This window comes from Carcharodon carcharias, chromosome 14 (genome assembly GCF_017639515.1).
Source record: "Carcharodon carcharias isolate sCarCar2 chromosome 14, sCarCar2.pri, whole genome shotgun sequence".
In the NCBI taxonomy this organism is placed as follows: domain Eukaryota; kingdom Metazoa; phylum Chordata; class Chondrichthyes; order Lamniformes; family Lamnidae; genus Carcharodon; species Carcharodon carcharias.
This window is the reverse complement of record NC_054480.1, coordinates 76,020,502-76,039,147: the sequence shown is the minus strand read 5'-3', so window position 1 is coordinate 76,039,147 and position 18,646 is coordinate 76,020,502. Positions and strand designations below refer to the sequence as shown.

General features: G+C 41.6%; 1 protein-coding gene across 1 annotated transcript in view; it reads right to left on the bottom strand.

Annotated features, from left to right (window-relative positions):
* The window catches only part of LOC121287544 (transcriptional repressor CTCF-like), a 58,233-nt gene that overhangs the window by 31,310 nt on the left and 8,277 nt on the right, over positions 1-18,646 (bottom strand). Inside the window, exons 3-7 of the mRNA XM_041205476.1 lie at positions 17,241-17,292; positions 15,457-15,628; positions 14,109-14,348; positions 10,498-10,777; positions 6,684-6,854 (exon numbers count right to left, since the gene is read on the bottom strand). Coding sequence (XP_041061410.1) covers positions 6,684-6,854; positions 10,498-10,777; positions 14,109-14,348; positions 15,457-15,628; positions 17,241-17,292 — 915 coding nt within the window. The remainder of the gene's footprint in view (positions 1-6,683; positions 6,855-10,497; positions 10,778-14,108; positions 14,349-15,456; positions 15,629-17,240; positions 17,293-18,646) is intronic.

Sequence of the window (18,646 nt, the reverse complement as noted above, 5' to 3'; positions counted from 1 at the left end):
GGTCTGTCCGCAAGAATGACCCAAACCTCCCTGTCGCTTGCCATTTTAACACTCCACCCTGCTCTCTTGCCCACATGTCTGTCCTTGGCTTGCTGCATTGTTCCAGTGAAGCCCAACGCAAACTGGAGGAACAACACCTCATCTTCCGACTAGGCACTTTACAGCCTTCCGGACTGAATATTGAATTCAACAACTTTAGGTCGTGAGCTCCCTCCCCCATCTCCACCCCCTTTCTGTTTCCCCCTTCCTTTTTTTTTTCAATAAATTATAAAGATTTTCCTTTTCCCACCTATTTCCATTATTTAAAAGAAAAACACCCCCACTAGAGCTATACCTTGAGTGCCCTACCATCCATTCTTAATTAGCACATTCATTTAGATAATATCACCAACTTTAACTTTAACACCAATGTGTTCTTTTGTACTACTGTTGTTGACATCTTTTGATGATCTGCTTCTATCACTGCTTGTTTGTCCCTACAACCACACCACCCCCCCTCCACCTCTCTCTCTCTCTCTCTCTCTCTCCGCCCCCCACACACACACCTTAAACCAGCTTATATTTCAACTCTTTCTTGGACTCGAACTCAAGTTCTGTCGAAGCGTCATGAGGACTCGATACGTCAATTCTTTTCTTCGACAATGCTGCCAGACCTGCTGAGTTTTTCCAGGTAATTCTGTTCTTGTTTTTTTTTGTGGTGTAGGAAGTGCTGTTAGGAAGAGAGTTCCAGGATTTTGACCCAGTGACAGTGAAGGAATGGTGATATAGTTCCAGGTCAGGATGATGTGCGACTTGGAGAGAAACTTGGAAGTGGTGATGTTCCCAAGCACCTGCTGCCCTTGTCCTTCTAGGTGGGAGAGGTCACGGATTTGGAAGGTCACAGGAACCTTGGTGAGTTTCTGGGGTGCTTCTTGTAGATGGTACATACTATTGCCACTGTGCATCAGTGATGGAGGGAGTGAATATTTAAGGTAGTGGATAGAGTGCCAATTAAGAGGCTGCTGTGTCCTGGATGGTAGCGAGCTTCTTGAGTATAGTTGGAGCTGCACTCATCCAGTCAAGTGGAGAGTATTCCATCACACTCTTGAGTTATGCCTTGTAGGTGGTGGACAGGCTCTGGGAGTCAGGAGGTGAGTTACTCGCTGCAGAATTCCCAGCCTCTCTGTGTTCTTGTAGCCACGGTATTTATATGGCCAGTCCAGTTCAGTTTCTGGTCAATGATAACCCCCAAGATGTTGATAATGGGCGATTCAGCAAAGGTGAACACCACTCAATGTCAAAGAGAAATGGTTGGATTGTCCCACATTGGTGATGGTCACTGCCTGGCACTCAAACAGCCCAAACCTGAATGCTGTCCAGGTCTTGCTGCATAGGGAGACAAACTGCTTCAATGTCTGAGAAATCATGAATGGTGCTGAGCACTGTGCAATCATCTGTGAACACCCCCACTTCTGACCTTATGATGGAGGGAAGGTTATTGAAGAAGCAGCTGAAGATGATTGGGCCTAGGACATAATACATGATGTCCTGGAACTGAGATGATTACTGGTACTCTCAGCATTGTGGGCATGGTTTGAGTAGGCACAAGGTGATTGCTTTGGCATCCCACTGGCAGTTACGTGAGGGGGCCAGGTTGCAAATGACTTCACATGTTGTGTGTTTGCAATATGCTGAGGACAATGGTTATGATGGTGATGGTTGATCAGCCATATACGATTTGAGTCAAAATCGTTTATGTAGCTTCTCTCTCTTGCCAAGGATGTGCAATGCCCTGAATAAGTGTACCTTCCATATGAAATGTTCTTTGGTTGGAGTTTGCTCACCAGTGACTGGTTGATGGCAAGTGTTATATCTGCAGATCCTACGTGAAATTGTTTGGAACAAGGCACGCCTGCTGATGAGCCTTTCCTGCACAAAATCAGCCCTGGCAACATGGCCATGTCTCCCATTCTGCCATTGCCACCCTCCTCATCCTCCTCCATATCAGATTTGAGAATGGACAGGGGCTTCTTCATCGTCCTCCTACTTATCATCCTCCTCAGAGACTGGAGCTCAGACCTTGGCAACGTGTCTTCGAGTTGTAGGCCTCTCTGCTGTTCGATGTTATACGGCATGCTACACACAACTATTCTGGATACCCTTACTCAGGCATACTGGTTTGAATAGAGCAATTGAGGTACCTGAATCTGATCTTTAAAATGCCAATGGCCTGCTCTGCTGTACTGCTTGTGACAACATGGCTGCTTTGTAGTTGCACGGCCTCAGTTTGTGGACTCCTAAAGGGGATCATTAGCCAAGTCCTTAAGGGATGCCTCCTGTGCCCTAGAAGGAAAATTGCTCTGCCAAGTCCCACAGGTCTACGTTGGTGGCTGAAACAACTGAGGGAGTTGGGTACTCCTCGGTATGAAGGAGTTATGGCAGCTACCTGGGAACCTTGCACACACTTGAAGGAGAACCTTATTCTGGTCACAAATTATCTGGACATCAAGGGAATGGAAGAGCTTTCGGTTGACGAAGATGTCTGAATTATGATTTGAAGCCTTTATGGCAACATGGGTGCAATCAACAACATGCTGAACTCTGAGGGAAGCTTGCTAATTGGCCAAAGACTATGGTTCTCTGCATCTGAGGCACCAAATTAACAGGGAAATTAAGGTGACCTCCCACACGGTTTAAATACCTGTAGGAACTCACCATCTGTTTTTACATTTCTAGGGGCAAAAAAAAATTGCCCTGCCAAATCCAGCAATCCCTCACTGCTACTCCCATGGGTTAAATCTAGACACCAGCAAATGATTTTTTTCCAGTCCAGTGGCAGATAGTGCATCTTTTTGAGCAGGTACCTATCCAAAGTATTCCACAAAATTCACAGAACCATAGAAAACTTCCAGCACAGAAAGAGCCCATTCAGCCCATCATGCCCGTGCCGGCTGAAAAAGAAAATAAACTAGCTACCCATTTTAATCCCACTTTCCAGCACCCAGTCCGTAGCCTTGCAGGTTACAGCACTTCAGATACTGATCCAGGTACCTTTTAAATGAGTTCAGGGTTTCTGCCTCCACCACCAAACCAGGCAGTGAATTCCATACACCCAGCACCCTCTGGGTGAAGATGTTTTTCATCATGGCCCCTCTAATCCTGCTACCAATCACCTTTTATATATTTTTCTTTTCCCACCTATTTCTATTATTTTTAAATTTATTTCCATCCATTGTTTTCTCTCCACCTTTTTGCCTATTTCGATCCCTTCCCCCCCACCCCACGCCCACTAGGGTTTTCTCTACCTTGCCCATCCTGCTTTCTACCCTTAGTGTCATCATTAGCACATTCCTTAGCTAATATCACCACCGTCAACACCCCCTTGTCCTTTTGTCTATGACATCTTTAGCAATCTCTTCTTTGCCTCCACCTATCACTGGCCCTCTATCCAGCTCTACCTGTCCCACCCCCCTCAACCAGCTTAGATTTCACCTCTTTTCTATTTTTCCTTAGTTCTGATGAAGAGTCATATGGACTCGAAACGTTAACTGTATTCCTCTCCATAGATGCTGTCAGACCTGCTGTGTTTTTCCAGCTATTTTTGTTCTTGTTTCAGATTTCCAGCATCTGCAGTATTTTGCTTTTACCTTAAATCTGTGTCCCCTGGTAATTGTCCTTTCTGCTAGGGGAAACAAGTCTTTCCTATCTACTCTATCTAGGCTCTTTATAATTTTGTACACTTCAATTAAGTCACCCCTCAGCCTCCTCTGTTCTAAAGAAAACAACCCTAGCCTATCCTATCTTTCCCCATAGCTGCAATTTTTAAGTTCTGGCAACATCCTTATAAACCTCCTCTGTACTCTTTCCAAAGCAATTATGTCCTTCCTGTAATGTGGCAACCAGCACTGTACACAAAATTCTAGCTGCAGCCTAACCAGCGTTTTATACAGTTCTAGCATTACATCCCTGCTCTTGTATTCAATACCTCATCCAATGAAGGAAAGCATTCCATATGCTTTCTTCACCACCTTATCTACCTGTCCTGCCACCTTCAGGGACCTATGGAGATGCACTCCAAGGTCTCTCACTTCCTCTACCCTTCAATATCCTCCCGTTTATTGTGTCTTCCCTTGCTTTATTTGACCTCTCCAAATGCATTATCTCACACTTTTCCAGATTGAATTCCATCTGCCACCTTTCTGCCACTCAACCAAACCATTGATATCATTCTAGAGACAAGTTATCCTTTTTAACTATCAACTACACAGCCATTTTTCGTGTCATCTGCAAACTTCCTAATCATGCCTCCCACATTTAAGTCCAAATCATTAATATATACAATAAACAGCAAGGGACTCAACATTGAGCCCTGTGGAATGCCACTGGAAACTGCTTTGCATTCACAAAAACCTGCTCCTATCAGGTGCAATCTGTATACTTCGGGTTTCACACTCCTAGGTTACGAAAATCACACAAGACTGGGGGCAGCTGCTGATTTATATGGGCAGCTGCCTCCATTAAATTCACATGAGGAAAACCCACCTTGTCCCCATTCCCCTCCCTGTGAAAATTATGGGATCATGTTCCAGGGTGGGACTTCCAGATTTCAGCCTCTTCTGCCATTTTCACAAGAGACGCCTTCTGCTGTTGCAAAAATTCAGACCATAGTGTCTAAGTCCCAGGGAGATGCTAGGAATGTCAGGTTTTGTAAATAGTTATACTTTAAACTGTCTATTTAATTCCAGGATAGAATGAAGTTGTTGTCTAGAGAATAACTGGTTAGTATTTCTACCCGGATACAAGGCCCATGTAATTCACATCGCCTTGGCAGTGTGCTTTGAGCGGGGGCGAGTCCATAGGAAGTGAAAGAGATTTACTAGATTGATACTTGGAATGAGCAGGTTGTCTTATGAGGAATGGACAGACTGGCTTGTTTCCTCTAGAGTTTAGAGGGGTGACTTGAATGAAGTATAAAAGATCCTGAACAGCCTTGACAAGGTGGACGTGAAAAGGATGTTTCCTCTTGTGGGTAAGTCCAGAACCAGGGGACATTGTTTTAAAATTAGGGAATGACCTTTTAAATCAGAGATGAGGAGAATTTTTTCCCTCAGAGGGTTGTGCGACTTTGGAGCTCTGCCTCAGAAAGCAGGGTCATTGAAATTTTTAAAACGGTGGTGGATAGGTTTTTGTTAGGCATGGGAATTAAAAGTTTTCGGGGTAGATGGGAATGTGGATTTTGAAACAAAAACAGATCAGCCATGATCTTGTTTAATGGCGGAACAGGCTCGAGGGGCATACTTCTGCTCCTATTTCATATGTTCATATGCTATTGTAGGATCAAGCTTCAGGTTTTCCTAAAAACATCACTGAAACTCACAGGCAGGATGTGAGAGAATCAAAGAGAGAGACAGAGAGAGTGGGAGAGGGATGCAAAAGTTCCTGGTTTTTCACCTTGCAGAACGTGGGTGCAAGCTCGTACTCGAACTGAAGAGACCAAGGTTGTGAGGGTTTAACGCAAATGGAAGACTCACCAAGCTTTGGCTGGAAGGAGGGATCTCCAAGGTAACCCACACTGTGAAAGTCAGTTCAGAGTGGGGGGGGGTAAAAGTTATCTGGCTAGAAAAAGAAAAATGAGCTGAGAACAGCTTTGGACTGGTTCCTGGAGAATCAAGTGTCCACTTAATGGGAAAAGTAAAATATAACTGGGGGAGGGGGCTTCTTGATCATTCTAAATGTTAAATAGAGGATCTTCTCTCTAGTTTAGAGTACAAGTATAAGTGGCCTACTGAAATAGTGTTTAATCAATGTTACTTTTAGTTTGTTTGTTACAGTAAAAATCTTAAAACTTGATCTTCTTGTGTGATCATTTCAGTCCTTCACTGGAAGTTTATATTTTGAGGTTCCAAATTCAGGGATTATAACACATGCTCACCATTTAAATAACAAAATTGTCAATGCATCACTTGTACAATTGCAAAAATGACAAAATGACCTAAGCTTCTTTTTCTCAAGAGACTTTAAGAGACAAAATCTTATATTTATATGGCTTACATTTGTACAATCTCAGGACATTCAACAGTGAGGTACTTTTGAAGTGAAACACTATTGTAATGTCGGAAATGTGTCAAGTAATTTGCAAGCAGCAAGTTCCCATAAAGAGCAATAAGGTAACCTATTTTAGTGATATTGTTTGAGGAATAAATATTGGCCAGGATCCCAGGAAGAAATGCCTGCCCTTTTTTGAAATGGTGCCATGGGATCTTTTACATCCAGCTGAGAGGACATACAGGGGCTCAGTTTAATATTTCATCAAAAGATGACACATCCAACAGGATAGCATTCCTTCAGTACTACACAAGAGCGACAGTCTTCATTTTGTGCTCAAGTTTCTGGAGTGGGACATGAAACCCAGAAACTTCTGACTCAGGGACAGAAAGTGTTACCTACTGAATTACAAAAACTTATGTGAAACAGATCAACATAGGAGGGTAAATGCTATGTTCCCACATTCACAGTGGGGGCCAAGCTCACAGGAACCACAGGGCAGAGATAGGGTTGTAGCACTGATTCTTCAACCCAAACACTCTTCAAGCAAGTAATTTTCTGTCATAAAGAGAGGCTGCATTACCGTGACCAGTTGTTGAATCAGTCAGTAAAGTACAGCTGTAGCATATGCAGACACACAAAGTAACCAGCACATTTACCTGTATGAGTGTTGATATGGTTTTGTAAGAGGGTGATGGTTCGGAAAGCCTTTTCACAAAGATGACATTTGTGTGGCCTCTCATCTGTATGGCTTCTCATGTGATGGTCTAGGTTAGACTGTTGCGGAAAGGTGTACGAACACAGTTTACACTGAAATGTCTTCCTAACGTCTGTCATAAAAAAAAGCATTTCAAAGAATAAAAAACTTGTATTTATGTCACATCTTTCAAAACAACCTCAAAACTCCCCAAAGCATTTTACCTCCAATGAGTTTTACACTAGTTTAACAGTATTCATGGATGAACATTGAGCTGAGGGAATTAATTCTCAGGAATTAATCTAGGAATCTGTGCTGCACAAAAACACATCTCTTAATTATAAAATATTAAGTTAAAATGTATAATTGTCTCATTTAACTCAAAACACTCAGGAACAGGTTTTTCTCTTAGTACTTGGACATAAAATGTAGCATGGGTAGAGAATATGTAGGGCAGTCAAAAGGGAGGATGCATACCCATGGAGCAACTGCCTAACTTAAGTGTTATATTATCCAATGTCAAAATGGTGCTTATTAGTAGAGTAACCTTAAACACGTTAGAATCCGGATGGCCACAAGAATGGGTGTGGTTAGTCAGGCAGGATAGTTAGATTTCTATTGTGAATGTGTTTGGATTGGGCCACTATTCCAGTTGTACCTGTGCAAGTCACAGTGTGATTTCAACTTGCCACTCCTTCTATAATGGTGTGCTGTGTGTGTTTCCAAAAGTGATCCACACAGTTTGAACATTACCCAGTCTAGTCAGAGGCAGTACAGAAAGGACTCTGACTTACCTACAACCCCACAGATGTTTAATCCACATGTTTATGGTAGGAGGACTTTGCCATAGTTCAACGCAGCTTCTCACAGCAATGCTAATCTATTCATATCAGACACCCCTCAAATTCCTGGAAGGCAACGCATCAGGCAGCATTAGAAATCAAAAGGAATCTCACTGCTGCTAATGATCTTTATACTTTCAGATCACTGCCCAGAAGAGTAGGATTTGGAGAAAAGATGAGATGATGTGAAGGGATGTTCAAGTTTGGCTGCATCCCTTTCAGCAGGCAGAGGTAAGGTACTTCTGATGTCTGGGTTGGTCCTCCTCCATTTAATCATATGGCTTGTACAGAGTGAGACATCTTTCCTGATCAGAATGGAGATTACTGAGTAAATCCTGTCAATACCTGCCATAAGCGAATTGGGTTAATTATACACACATAATTTGTATAATGTGACTTTTGCTGGAGAAATAACTCTGCTTCTATTAGGAGGCTTTGCTCATGAGCTCTATTGTTATAGTTCAGAGACTCTTTTTTAATAGGCAGTTTGCTGAGTAAATAAACTTTGTTTACTGTAAAGTCCTGCCATAAATTTGGCCCCACCTTCAACTCTCTAACTGGCAGTCAATATTCACTTGGTAATTTTACATCCATGTTCTCCTATTCTAAAGCCCTGAACCAGTGTCCATCTACTCTGTCCTATCCTTTCAGAATTGTAAATACCTCAACAAATTACCTTTGTTCTAATGAAAATAACTCCAATTTTTCCAAGTCTTTCTTCATTTCACCCATTCTCTCATACCAAGTAGCAATCTAGCAAATGTGTTGTAATCTCTATGGTTTGAACATCATTCCTATAGTGTAGAGCCCAAATCTGCATACTTCACTCAAACTGTGGGCTTGTTAAAGCTTTATATAGATTCACCAATCACATTTCAGGGAAGGCAGGGGCATAGTGGTATTGTCACTGGACTGGTAATCCAGAGTAATGTTCTGGGACCAGGGCTTGAATCCATTCAGGGCAGGTGGTGAAATTTGAATTCAATATAAGTCTGATGATAACCATAAAACCATTGTCATAAATGCCCATCTGGTTCACTAATGTTCTTTAGGGGAGGAAATCTGCTGTCCTTACCTGGTCTGGCCTACATGTGACTTCAGACCCACAGCAATGTGGTTCGACTCTTAAATGCTTAACAAGGCCAATTAGGGGTGGGCAATAAATGTTGGCCTAACCAGCGACGCCCACATCCCATGAGCAAGTAAAACAAAAATTTCGACTTTCATTTTCCGTACCTCTTGCCACAAAACCCAGCATTCCATTAGCTTTCTTATGACTTTTTCTATTTGTAGTTCTGTGAAGCTGATCCCTCAAATCCGTCTGGTATTCCACATACACATTCAAAATATAATTCACTTTTACCAAAATATCTATTGCCTGGCTCTGGATTAAACACACTTGAGCGTTCTCTGTTGTGCCATACTCACAAAACTTAGTGCGATCTTCCTTAGATAGTTAACCTTAGCACAATTATGATATACTTCCTTTTATATCTTTTGCTGGAGCGTGAGAGGTAGGCTATACAGGGTATTTATCAGCAAGGTTCCATACCATAGCTGTATGTGCTACAGTAACATTGCTTTTCAGGGTACAATTCTCTTTAGATGAGCAAGTATAAGCAGCAGGTTTCAACAGACTAGGTCCTCACCTTGGGCTTGTAAAGTTATAAATATCTTAGCCTATTTGTGGTTGTTTGTATGACAAGAGGAACTTAACCATATTCCTTTCAAAGTCACAAAATGATTAGGCTGAAACCTTGATAATACAACAGAAAAAGAATCAGGACAGCAGTCATCTTCATTGTGCTTCCATAACCCAAGAGTGCTATCAGCAGATTGCGTTGCTGTTTAGGTCAGCATATGTGTTTACACTAAGTGATTATTAATCACACCTGTAAAAGGTCCTAAGTGTAGGGGTTAAACCCAAGGATTAAAACTCATCCCTGTTCATAATTAGGGGTAAGATTTCCATTTATGCAGAGGTGGTCTCTGTAAGACGTCTTTTATTTTGGAACTGTTCAGTTTATAACTCAAGCCAGTCATTCTTTGGTATTCTGTAAAATGGTCAGTGAGGTGATGGAGTCAATCTGGAAGTGATATATCATCACTGTAAGCTGTTATTTCATGTTTGGCCTCTCCAGCCTTCATTTCACCAATAGCTCGTTTTGTCCCAATCGCTGTTGCCAGTGGCTGTAGGGCCAGGGTGAAGATGGGCCAACTCTAACTGTTCACATAATGGACGGGGGACGTAAAGGGGCTGTGCTCATTGGTGCCTAAGGAATGCAAGTGGAGGATTCTGATTCACTTCCAGAAATTCTCTCTGAAGGCCATTCTCTCAAAAATTGGAAGAAGGAAGTCCCACTCTATCTGATTGAATTCTGCCTCTGCATTAACAGTTTTGGAACAGTGATGATATTATAGTAATGAACAATAGACCATTTAAATTGCTTAAGTTGTCTTTTGGTCAGATTTCTTAACCCAAAGGAGATGCTTAACCAGAGCACATGAACTCCTTCACCAATACCACAACTTGCCCCACACTCAAGTGTAAGCTCCTCTGAAACACAAGGTTCACAATTCAAAGAATAGATGCAGCGTATTCAGAATTCTGTTTAAAATATCAGCTGTTTTCCCCCACTGGGAAGGAAATTGGGCAAACTCACTTTAGGTTGTTTTCTTTCATGCCTCCTGGTAACTAATCATTTAGCGGTTCAAGAAGACAGTTTACCACCACCTTTTCAAGGGCAATTAGGGATGGGCAATAAATGCTGGCCTAGCCAGCGATGCCCACATCCCATAAATGAATAAAAAAAATAAGCAGGAACCTGGAAATTGATGATGTGCCCACACTCTTGACTGGGATGGTATGATAGGGACAAAAAAACACTTCAAATAATAAATGATATATGTATATGTGCTCAAACAAAAACTAACCTTTCTTTTTAATTTTGGTAAGTCTAGTTGTTATGGCAGGACCAATATTTTTTTCAACAGTCACATCCGCTCTTAGCCCTTCCGGCTGTCTGTCTCTACAGTCATAAATAGTCAAATCTGTATTATTCCCAGCTTGTATATTATACTGCAGAATACTTTTCTCCTTTTTGACAAGATGATCATGGTCTTGATCTACCATTGTGCCTATGTATTCTGACCCACGATTAGCTGCATCCAGTTCCACTGTCTCGATGCTCTGCATCTCTCCATTTGGCCCTACCTAATAATGAAGATGTTATCAATACAAATATTAAAGCAAGAACACAAATACAAACGAAACCACAGCTTTAATGTATGTCACCAGAGAAGAGTACTGATGTCTGAGTAAGATAAACTTCCTCCTTGTTCTAGCTGGCATTGCACCCAACTAATCAGACGCTGAGATTAATATTTACACTCAAATCTGCAATGCCCAATCAGTTGCCATAAAAATCTTACATGTGCCATAAACATAAATTGATATATGTTATGAAATGGAAATCTCCTGTATACTGCTATTCAATATTTAAATTCCAAGGAGAACTCAGAATTTTTCTGTTGTTATGCATGGTACATTTGTGATTCATGGGGTGATCTATTTGTTAATTAATAATGCTCAGAATCAGGTATCCCCCAAGTTTGAAGTCTTAGTAGCCAATTTAACACATAATCTTTAATACATTTTACCTTTTAATGATATATGAGATTGATTACAATGTAACCCTTTGGGTAGAAAATAATTTTTAAAAGGTTCATATTTCCCTTTCCCATTATGCATTTGTTTCTTTTTAATTCCTACTCACACGGTATATTCAACAATAATGAAATGATTTCCTATTCACAGCCTTTATACTGCTTCATGTTTGTGCTTTTATTAGTACAGGTTAAGCTACATTTAAAGATGAGTGTCTGTATCGCCTCCTGCACTCTTTGGTCCTCCAACTCTGGCTTTCAGTAAAGTTTGTCCACCACGGGTGGCAGAGCCTTCAGGTGGTCCAGCTGCCTCTCATTCTTCAATTGCCCTCCTTACACTTCTCTTTTTCAAGTTGGAAAGAGAATTGATGAAACTTACTCAAAAGCCAACTTCCAAATTGAACATCCAGTCACTTTTAATCTTTCCCTCCATGGCTTAGCATCCATTTGTATAACAATTTGTGTTTGTGAAGTGCTTTGGGACCTTTTTTTGTAAATGCTAAAGGCATTGTACAGATACAAGTTTCAGTTTGTGTACAGGGCTCACAGTATACTCGAATTTTCATTGGTGGGGGAAAAAGTGACCCTGCAGGGCAACTTTCGTAGCATATGTTCCAGTTTATCACAGGACACAATAAACAACTTAAACTTGGAGAAGACCATATGGTAGCCTATTAGTAAAAAGTCTAATCAAAATCTAGGACCCTGCACTCCAGGACACAAACATCTATGATGATGTCAGCCAAAAAAAGAAAGCTGCCTGGGACAACCACTGATCAAGTACTTTCAAAATAATTTGAGTCATGGCGCTTTGATTCATCAATGCCTTAGTGACAAGGATGTATCCTCACATGCACAAAATATAATAGTTTTTAAAAGCCACACAAATTTTAATGTAATATCGTCAGTAGTGTTGCTATAATTTCAGTAAAGCAAAATGATTTGCAATTTTTTTTGTACGGTGTCTCCTACAACTGTGATAAACTAGTGGTTAGGCATTTCTGAACAGTTCCTTCACATTGGGATTGGAGGGCAATGGGCAACAAGCAGCTTGATTGATTATGACTAATTTGGACTAATGAGGATCAAAGAGATTTGGCTACTGCCTGAAAAAGCAGCCAATAGTTCAAAGTTTTCTTTTGCCTTACACTGCTGCAGCACCAACCTTCCTGCAACTTATTTTAACCAAATGCTGAATTGGTGCAGCAAACATACATGGCACTCGCTCATGGAAATTAAAATACGGTTGGGTTTCGCAGTACGTGCAAAATGCACACACAACTCTCAGGCGATCAGAGGACAGGAAAATCAGCCTCATGCAGTCAAGCAAGTTTAATTTCTGGTGGAAATCTTTCATCTCCCCAGGACCAGTTTTTGTTTAGAGTAATGGGGAGGCCCAGAGGTCCTGAAATAAAAGAAGCCCTGGAGGATGACCGTATTTCCACAACAAACAGGAAACATTAAATCCTTCGGGTCGATTTATAAGACAACTTTAATGTTAACAAGGAAACTGCTTCCACTTCACACCAATGCTGATGTGGAATAAATCTGGAGTAAGGATTCAACCTGACCCTGGAGAAGTGTGATTTTTGTTGGTTTGGTTGTGTATCAGACACACATGGAGATCACCACAACATTTTAAAGTCTCCAAGCTAAGCTATTGAGAATGTTACACTTACAGCGTTTGCTTGTTCAATACAGCATTGGGCGGAACACTGGTTTTACATTCCATGCATTGACTTCAATGAAGTGTAAAATTGGGCAGGGTGTTCAATCAATGTTACACCTGATCCTGTCAGTTTTCTGAAGACAGGTGAAGACTAAAATTACTCACTCATTCTCTGTGGGGTCACACTGTGTGTACCTAACTCTGAAGAGGTTAGATACAAGTTGGCATGAAAGTCATAGAAGACCTCAAACGTGAGCAGGGATATTGGTGGAGATAAACAATCCAAAACTAGCAATAAAACACCGTCAAGGTTTCTGCTGCCTGTCAATGTAGGACTACCCAACTGAGTAGGGCAGTGGTTTGCAAATTATTGAGCATGGGAAGAATACCAGTTTCCAGTAACCTTGAAGCTCTGACAGAAGGCAAGGTTACTGATCAATCAACCAACCATTTCCTGGAATACCACAGACCTGCTTGGTTCAACTATCAATCTATCGCATTGGGCTGATTTTGTTTCTGAACTTTCCGGTGTTGGCATGTCAGCCTAGAGCCAAGTCAACCCCACACACATCTCCACCCAAGGAGAATCTTCTTCAATAAAAACAGAAAATGCTGGAATACACAGTTTGTCAGGCAGCATCTGTGGAGAGAGAAACAGAGTTTAATGTCTCAGCCACCTTTCAGCTTTAGTTGGCTATCAGACACACTAGGGTTGAATCCTTGTTCGGCCAACAGCAGATACCAAAGGCTTCTCGTTAACAGCAGTGTGAGCAGCATGATCTCACCCTCACTGCCTAAGGCCTGCCTCAGTCCACTTGGAATCATTTCAATCCCTTGTTGATGCATCGTCACCAAGTTGACCTGTGTGAGTACATTGCTGCTATCCTCCTGAGCGCAGCATAGACATTTACCATACCTTCTCCCTGCTTCCATCAGTCAGGTGGTGCCAAATTTCTGCTATCACCTGGAGTTCTCATGGTCCTCCTACGCTCAAACTTTGGTAGAGGCATAAAAGGCTGTTTTTAGTAGTTTACTCTGCTGAAATTATGAGGCAAGATGAGGAGAGCCTCTACAGAAACTGTAAGCATATGATTTAAAAATTTGCAGCATAAATGCACCTTATGAGATATTTGAAATGTAAAATAAAGATTTTAAGATGAATAATTATGTGGTTAAAAGCCCCTTTTGCAGTAAGTTTCTAACTTCATACCTTAAAAACTTGCACTCCTTCAGGGAGTGGAAGAGTATGCATGATCTCACCCTCACTGCCTATGGCCTGCCTCAGTCCACTTGGAATCATTTCAATCCCTTGTTGATGCATCGTCACCAAGTTGACCTCAGTCAGGCTAGGCTGGATGTGCTCATCCATATTCACTACTTGCAATGTGATGACGTGCATTTTGTCAGAAACTCCCTGCTCCACAGAATATTCCATGATGTCCTCTTCTGACTGTGTTAAAAATAAAGTTGTTTCATGGGGTAAAATTTCACTTTCCATCATGGTTTCCAAACTGTTGATTTCACCACTTTCCTCCTGTTTCTTTTATATCCTGCCAATCTCAACGACCTTTACTCTTGTAGTGCATGCTGACATTAGCAAATGTTTTCAATTCCAAGGCCTCAACTGACATGGTTGCCTGAAAAAAAAAGCTAATTATTCAAAATGTTAGTATGTTTGCTTTAACCCAATTGCACATTAGCATAATTACATCCCAAAAGTACTTTATTGGTTGTAAAGCGCTTTAGGATGTCCTGAGGTTCTGAAAGGCACAATATAAATGCAATTATTTTATAGTTCATACTTTCTTCACATATTGGGATTTATACTTCCACGGCGACACAAAAACGATTACAATTGACAAATTCAAAACAGCATTGAACATGTTGCTCTCACTGACATGATGCTCCTAGAGCAGGTAACATTTCATTCCTACAGAGCTCTGTACATCAAGATTATCCGAGACATTTTGCAGTTTTAACCAGGATATTTCCCAGTACTTTTTAAAAGCTATGGGGATGGGAGACAGAGGAGGCAATATTAATTCAGAGCTTCTCTCTAGCAGACAGGAGGGAGGGAGAGGGATAGAGCGAGAGGGAAGAGAGAGAGGGAGTGGGGCTGGATTAACTTCTTTGGAGAGCTAGCGCAGACAAGACATGCCACATAGCTTCCATCAATGCTGTAGCTATGCTGTGATTATGTGAGGGGGAAATATTTTGGGCCTCCGTTAAGTTGTCCATCACTCCATTCAAAATTCCACAACTGTCTGATTCTCCCCACACCCCAACTCTTAAAATTCAGTTGCATTCTGTAGATGTATGGATTTGGGATGGCCTCGTGCATCACTAACCTACTCCGAGGAAGAGCAGTACCTACCTGCTATAATAAGTCTATTTCACACATTGCACTCAGTGGTTATGATTTTAGACAGGGCTGATAATAATTCCAGGGCAATGTGATGAGTAAATCCTGGGCAAGATGGACTGGTCTCCTTCAGAGGGCACGAGGAGGGCGATCAGGTTTGTCGCTTCGGGGAGAGGACTTCTTTGCCCTGCTCCACCTTCTGTCGTCGTCGTCGTCGAATAGTAACCCCATGAGCCACACTGGCACCGCCTGCCGATACCTCCTGCGCCAGCTCCGGCCCGCGCATGCGCCCCTGCCGCCTCCAGCGGGCGGGAAAAGAGCCGCTCGCGCCAAAGCCGCAAAATGGCGGTGAGAGGGGCGTAGCAGAGCTAGAATTCACCAAGTGTGAGTCATAACAAACAATGGCATAATCATATATTTCATTCTTCTTTAAAATGCATAGGCAAAGGTCAAAACAATAAGGACATGAAGGAAACCAATAAAACTTGTCCGAACTGGTCTAGTGTACCTTAAAATGAAACTCCACTATTGATGGTGCCTGTAACACTGCTTTTTACAGGAATTTGAACATTTTGAAATGGCTTTGGTAGTTGATATGTTCATTTGTGGTCTGTAGTATTACAATTTGTGTTTGAATAAGATGAATCCCATTTAGGGTTGATGACTGTGCTTAAATATATTCCCGGAGGTTTTATCACATGATTTGCCCCCATACTCCAGTCATTAGTGGGCAACACATCCATCCTTGTCTTCCTACACCAATTGGAAAGCAAAAAGAAATATTACCCAGTTGGATGATGCTTGGCTGTTAGTCAAGCAGTCTTTTTAGCCCCTCCCCCCCCCATCTTTTCAATACTTTTATAACTGGTAAAGAAACATGTTCAAAGAAAATAATTTTTTTTAATGTCTCAATGAGTTTCCTCCAAAGTTGCATGCAGCAGTGTCACAGAGAGTCCCGGCCAATCCTGGAGGGTTGATGATGCTAATTTGAGAGCATGCTGTACAATATACAATATAGGGAAAGAAGCCAAATAAAAACATCATGGAGAAAAGAGTAGAAGAAGATACTAAGATGTAGGGTAAGATGCAGTCAGGTGTGTGGAAGCTGTTTTGGAGCATAAACAATATGGACCAATTGGGCTGAATGGCCTTTTTCTCTGCTGTAAATTTATGTAGTTCTATGGCCTTGTGACACATATTTTTGTTATGAACAGGAGGGGGTTTGATTTAAACAGCCCTGATTTCTTGTCTCAACACCTGTTCGTAAACAGAAAGGTGCTTTGATTGTGATTTCTGCCTTTATAAACGGTGGCATATTTTCCCAACCTCTCAATTTTGTGTGATCCAATTTTCTGTTAATAACCCTACAGCAAACTCGAGACGGGCTGAACTCTCAGGATTAGTTTATTTGCCCACACTCAAACATGGAAGGAGGGTTGCAACATAGCCTCCTTTTCACTCATACAATAACAAATTGGGATAGAGAAAGAAAGACTTACAGAACAAATACGACAGAGAAAATAATTATTGAATCAAAGTCCAATGGCTTATTCCTTCTCAGAGGCTGGCTGGTTGAAATCTGATGCTGGATAATTCACTTTCCAGTAGCGATGACTTCCATGATGAGATATTCATCTCTGCGTGCCTTAGTATTGTAGGCAATAGTTCAGAAGTTCCAGTAGATATAGTGTAGATGAGGCCAGGCATTCAAACCTGGACAGAGCCCCTTTTCTATGCTGATGATTGGTAGATGGAAAGATGGCAGACTGAGCTTTGCAGCTCCACAAGGCAATATTATAGGTTCCACCAGCTAGGCGGGGTCATGTTACGTGACTCCCACTTCTTCACTTTGGCTTGGACAACGGGTGTGTATCCTTTGTCTAAGCTCCTGAGGTTGTTAATGTTCCAACCATTAAGGATTTGAAAGGAAGGTTGCAGGGCTCTTTGTCCTAGCAGATTAGTAGACTGCAGAAGACCAGCCTGGGTTCTGAAATGCAGATGGCCTTTGCATAGGTCCCTTTGAATTTGATCTCTGCAACCCACAGGGATTGTTAGCATCTCTTCAGAGATAATGAGGTGCGAGTTTCTGTGATACTGCCATATAGCTCTTATTGTTCGAAAGTCACAGCCTGACATCACTTCAATCATTTTAAAAAGTCATTGTCCAGTTTTAAAATTTTAGAAATTAGCCATGATTTTTTTAATATAAAAAATAGTGAGGTCATAGCCCCGTTACACTTTTTGGTTTAAGTTTGCTAATATTTCCCTGATGTTGACAGTTATGTGTAAGGATGTCACCTCCCATTAATTCCTATATGAAAAGATATATTAGGAATTTTATACTTAGGAGCATATTATATAAACAAAAGGATGTGATGTCCCTGTAGACATATGGCATTGCTTAGGCCATGATTGGTTTTCTGCATACCATGCTAGGCACCCGATATGTGAAGGTTAAAACCATAGCCAGTTTAAAGGAAAGAATTATTTTGATGCTATAGTCAGAGCAAGGCAATTACAGATGTGAATAAAGGCTGAAATTGAGCATCTTGTTTATTGGAACAGAGAAGGCTAAGGGTGAATCAAATGAAGGATTTCAAATTATGAAATGTTTAGTGGGGATAAAAATGATTAATTGCTTCCATCAGTAACAGGGGAGTAAATTGCTTCCATCAGTAACAGGGGAGTATAGACTTAAGATTGTCACCGGAGGAATTCCATGAGATGATTTTTTAAAATTCATTCACGGGATTTGGGCATCGCTGGCCAGACCTGCATTTATTACCTAACCTTAATTGCCCTAGAGAAAGTGGCAGTAATGAGCTACCTTCTTAAACTGCTGCAGTCCATCTGATGTAGGTATTACGGAGGCAGTTCCAGGATTTTGACCTAGCAACAGTGGAGGAACTGCGATATTGTTCCAAGTCAGGATGGTGAGTAGCTTGGGGGGGAACTTGCAGGTGGTGGTGTTCCCATGAATCTGCTGCCTTTTTCTTCTAGGTTGTAGAGGTCACGGGTGTGGAAGGTGCTGTCAAAGGAGCCTTGGTGAGTTGCTGCAGTGCATCTTGCAGATGGCATACACGACTGCCACTGTGCATTGGTGGTGGAGGGAGTAAATGTTTAAGGTGGTGGATGGTATGCAAATCAAACAGGCTGCTTTGTCCTGACTGGTGTCGATTTTCTTGAGTGTTGTTGAAGCCACACTCATCCAGGCACATTCCATCACACTCCTGACTTGTGGACAGGCTGTTTTTGTAACCACAGTATTTATATGACTGGTCTAGTCAGTTTATGGTCAATGGTAACCCCCAGGATGTTGATATGTTAACTAATGTCACGGAGAGAGCTAATGAGTTTAATAACATGAGAAATTTTCCTTTTAACCG